This window comes from Gossypium arboreum, chromosome 12, assembly GCF_025698485.1.
Source record: "Gossypium arboreum isolate Shixiya-1 chromosome 12, ASM2569848v2, whole genome shotgun sequence".
NCBI classification, from domain to species: domain Eukaryota; kingdom Viridiplantae; phylum Streptophyta; class Magnoliopsida; order Malvales; family Malvaceae; genus Gossypium; species Gossypium arboreum.
In genome coordinates, this window is record NC_069081.1 from 41,727,703 (window position 1) to 41,732,222 (window position 4,520).

The 4,520-nt window shown below is 37.5% G+C and overlaps 1 protein-coding gene across 1 annotated transcript; it reads right to left on the bottom strand.

Moving 5' to 3' along the window:
* Positions 1–345: 345 nt before the first annotated feature.
* Positions 346–3,270, bottom strand: LOC108464949 (elongation factor 1-alpha-like). Its single transcript, XM_053022849.1, has 3 exons — positions 2,950–3,270; positions 1,703–2,184; positions 346–1,595 (listed from the first exon to the last, which is right to left on the bottom strand). The coding sequence occupies exons 2-3, from the start codon at positions 2,162–2,164 to the stop codon at positions 711–713; spliced, it is 1,347 nt and encodes a 448-aa protein (XP_052878809.1). The 5' UTR covers positions 2,165–2,184; positions 2,950–3,270; the 3' UTR covers positions 346–710.
* Positions 3,271–4,520: the final 1,250 nt, after the last annotated feature.

Sequence of the window (4,520 nt, forward strand, 5' to 3'; positions counted from 1 at the left end):
TGACCACCGTACTTTTTCTATTTTATTACTAATTTTTGTTTTTCTCTAAAATTAAATTGAATAACTAATTTTTAGAAAAAAAACCCACACATTTCATTAGAAGAGAATTAACACCATTCACTATTACCTAATATAAGATGAGATTATAAGATTACACCTTAAAAACTGAAAAGCAGCCTAGTATGTTATCACTGCCTCCTAGGATATCCTAGGATCATTAGGCCGTCATTACATTCATGAATTCTAATAATATAGATGTGATTCTGAAAGGTCATACAATTAAGTGCTAAAACAGCGATAAAAATCGATAGTAGAGCTAGATGAGATCATAAACATCGGCAAAAATAAAACAGAAACAAGTTTTAGAGTTGGATAATATAAAACGTGTAGATAGAACATTGAGTGAAGGAAAGGAGCCCAGGAACAGACCTAAAGCTCCAGGACCACTTTGGTGGAAAAATGGGAACAAAAACTATCAAGGAGTTTATAGCTCGATAAGGCATAATAATATTAATGATGACACACTATGGACTCCAAATATAAACCTCACCACCGCCTATCAAGAACCCAGTTCTGGGAACAATATCCAAGAGATGACGGTGAAGCATTAAAACATGTAACTAAACGTCCAGTGATGGACCTACTAACATGAACCAATTTCATTGGAGTAACCATGATAAACTTTTGTCGAATCAACAAAATCCCGAGGTTCACTTGCCCTTCTTGGCAGCAGACTTCGTCACCTTGGCTCCAGTTGGGTCCTTCTTCTCCACACTCTTGATCACACCAACAGCAACAGTCTGTCTCATGTCCCTAACGGCAAAACGTCCAAGTGGAGGGTACTCGGAGAAAGTTTCCACAACCATGGGCTTGGTCGGAACCATCTTAATCATACCAGCATCACCATTCTTCAAGAACTTAGGCTCCTTCTCAAGCTCCTTACCAGATCGCCTGTCAATCTTGGTCAAGAGCTCTGCAAACTTGACAGCAATATGGGAGGTGTGGCAATCGAGGACCGGTGCATAGCCATTTCCAATCTGTCCTGGGTGGTTCATGATGATAACTTGGGAGGTGAAGTTGGCTGCCTCCTTGGCAGGATCATCCTTGGAGTTGGAGGCAACATATCCACGCTTGAGATCCTTGACAGCAACATTCTTCACATTGAACCCAACATTGTCACCAGGAAGAGCCTCTTGAAGAGCTTCATGATGCATCTCAACAGACTTAACTTCAGTGGTCAATCCAGAAGGTCCGAATGTAACAACCATTCCAGGCTTGAGGATTCCAGTTTCAACACGACCCACTGGGACAGTTCCAATACCACCAATCTTGTAGACATCCTGAAGTGGGAGACGGAGGGGCTTGTCAGAGGGTCTCTTGGGCTCATTGATCTGGTCAAGAGCCTCAAGGAGGGTTGGACCCTTGTACCAATCGAGGTTGGTGGACCTCTCAATCATGTTGTCACCCTCAAAACCAGAGATGGGGACGAATGGAATCTTCTCAGGGTTGTAGCCAACCTTCTTCAGGTAAGAAGAAACTTCCTTAACAATTTCATCATACCTTGCCTTTGAGTACTTGGGGGTTGTGGCATCCATCTATAGAGAATTAACAGAATAATTTGCAACAAAACCAATTAAATAATTACTAAGCTGAAAATCAAATTATAAAACATCATATTTGGGAAAAAGAAGCAAAATTCAACCTTGTTGCAGCAGCAAATCATTTGTTTGACACCAAGGGTGAAGGCAAGGAGAGCATGCTCACGGGTCTGCCCATCCTTGGAAATACCAGCTTCAAAACCTCCAGTTGTGGAGTCAATGATAAGGACAGCACAGTCAGCTTGAGAAGTACCCGTAATCATATTCTTAATAAAGTCGCGATGTCCAGGAGCATCAATGACAGTGCAGTAGTACTTGGTCGTCTCAAACTTCCACAAGGCAATATCAATGGTGATACCACGCTCACGCTCAGCCTTCAATTTGTCGAGCACCCAGGCATACTTGAATGACCTTTTGTTCATCTCAGCAGCTTCCTTCTCGAACCTCTCGATCACACGCTTGTCAATACCTCCAAGCTTGTAGATCAAGTGACCTGTTGTGGTTGACTTTCCAGAGTCAACATGGCCAATGACAACAATGTTGATGTGAACCTTCTCCTTACCCATTATGCAGTATTAACTAGGAACTGTAAGAACATATAAAAAAGAAGGTTAAAACCAAATCCTGTACAAACAATCAGCAGGAAGAGCAACCAAAAAGGCAAAGAACATGTGAACCCAGTTCAGAGTTTTATCACCTACCCCTTAACATCATGGGTTTTAAATTGAAGAGAAGATAAACATTAACATGAGTTCTAACATCATAGTTCCATACTTGTTTGTTATTGCATCTTAAGTCAAATACTTCATGCTTTCAGAGTTAAAAACAAGTAGCAAATACAATAATCGAGCAAGCTTTTTGATTTTTCCTTTCTTTTTAATCGTCCCATCCATTAATAGTTTTAGAAATCAAACTACTATACATGCAATTATTTTACTTCTATATAAAATAAAATCCTAAAAACTTATTTGAAATACAAACCCAGCCATTTTATTTTATATAATATACATAATTCATACTTATATAATATCCATGATCCATACTAAAAATATATCTATAGCAAAATAAAAATAAAAACGACCTTGAAACAATTCACATAAAAGATTAAATCTATTATCATCTATTCACAACATATCAGAATCGAAATACAGCAAAATGAAACAAAACAAAAACAATTTCATCGGAAAAAAAATCAACCAACAGACCTTAGAAATTATAACTAATATGGAAATAAGACCTTAACAAGAAATTAAAGCAAACGAAGCAAAATCAGAAAACACAGAACAATGAATTAATCGATCATGACAGAAATGAAAATGAGTTTAGATAATTGAGTATCTGAATGCCAAACCTTTCAAAAAAGAGAGACTTGAAGCTAAAACAGTACGACCTAGCGGCTCGAAGAAGAGAGATAATCAGAGAGTATAGTTTTTCGAGCAAGCCTCTAGTTCTATTTTGTACTCAGGTTTGCCTACTTTATCTTTTCTAAAATACCCCTCAGGAGATTTGTTTTGACAAATATATTCTTCATGTACACGTGCTTGAAGTATCACGTGATTTAAACAGACCATCATTATTGGTAAGGTGTCTTTACGCGATTAAGTTGAGAATAGCATTTGACTTTCGTTTCGGGTGCGAGTCGTATTAAGATTAGATGATCCAGATATGTCGTAATAGGGCATAGGTAAAGAGTTTTGTTTTATAAAACATCTCTCCAAAACTTGGGGAGAAAGAACAGAGAGGTCTCAAGAATAATCGGAATATTGTCATTTTTTAACCCTGGTTTTATTTTGGTATTTATATATATATTTATCAATTTTACCATTTAAATTTGATAATTAAATTTATTTTGGTCCTTAAATTTAGATTTTATCAAAATTCAATAACGTGGTAATTTGAGTTTGTGACACATCCATCACTTAATTATTTTTTTTTTAAAATTAGTCCAATGATCAAAATAGACCAAATTGTCAAGTTTAAGTATCAAAGTAGACTGTAACATCTTGATTTTCGGATTTATTCGCGGTTTTCAATATTTTGTAAAGATTTTAAAATTTTGTATTTGGATGTGAAATTAATATTTTGAGTAGGTAAATGAGCTTATAGAAGGCCCATGTGTTGGCCAAAACCCGGTTGAATTTTTGAATTTTTGGACTTAGGAGTTAGGGGTTCTGGCTAGATGGCCCTTGTATAGAGTTATGGGTAAATTGCATCACAAAAAGAGCCTTAGTAAAGTGGCAAGGGTGACGCCATTAGGCTCCTAAAAAGGTGGCGTGTGGAGCATTAGGGAAGGCATGGGATCGATTCCCTGTGTTGACAAATAGATGCATTTATTTTTAAGTGCAGGAGGGGTAGTGTTGGAGTCCAGGTGGAGTCTGCTAAAGGAGAGTTTGAATCTGTCCAAACGCTTGGATTAATGAGTGATAAGGGGAGAGATTTAAGGGATTTGGAGAGAGGCTAAGAGTTGGCCGAATTAGGGGAATTAGAAAGGGGATTTCGGTAGAGGGGTATTAGGTTAGTATTTCGGCACTTAGGGTATTGAGTGGTGCCGTTTTCTTCTGCTTAAACTGTAACACCCCGAATTTGGGCCTAGAAGTATTGGGCCTTGAGTGTGGGTTTGTAAGGAGGTTTTATATAGGTATTTAATTGTGCAATGAAATGAAACAATTAAATGTTTGCTATTAGTGGTTAATGGCTTTGAGAAGTGTTGGAGAAATCTTGGGTTCAAACTTGGGCTTTAGCAAAAATTTTGGTATTAAGTGAAAAAAAAAACCTGGATGCTTGGATGAGGGTTTTTAAATTATTGTGTTAAATAAATGACACAAAAAGCTTTGTGGCTTAGTGGCAAGTAGCATGTGGAGCATTTAAGGGGAGGCATAGGATCTAATCCCATGGCAAGCAAAGAGCATTTATTTTGCTAAC

What these genes read in the sequence shown, in the direction of transcription:
- LOC108464949 (XM_053022849.1), bottom strand. Translation starts at nt 2,164, where the DNA reads ATGGGTAAGGAGAAGGTTCACATCAACATTGTTGTCATTGGCCATGTT. An exon ending in TGATTTGCTGCTGCAACAAG is followed by an intron (nt 1,596 to 1,702) that starts GTTGAATTTTGC and finishes AATTCTCTATAG; the next exon opens with ATGGATGCCACAACCCCCAA.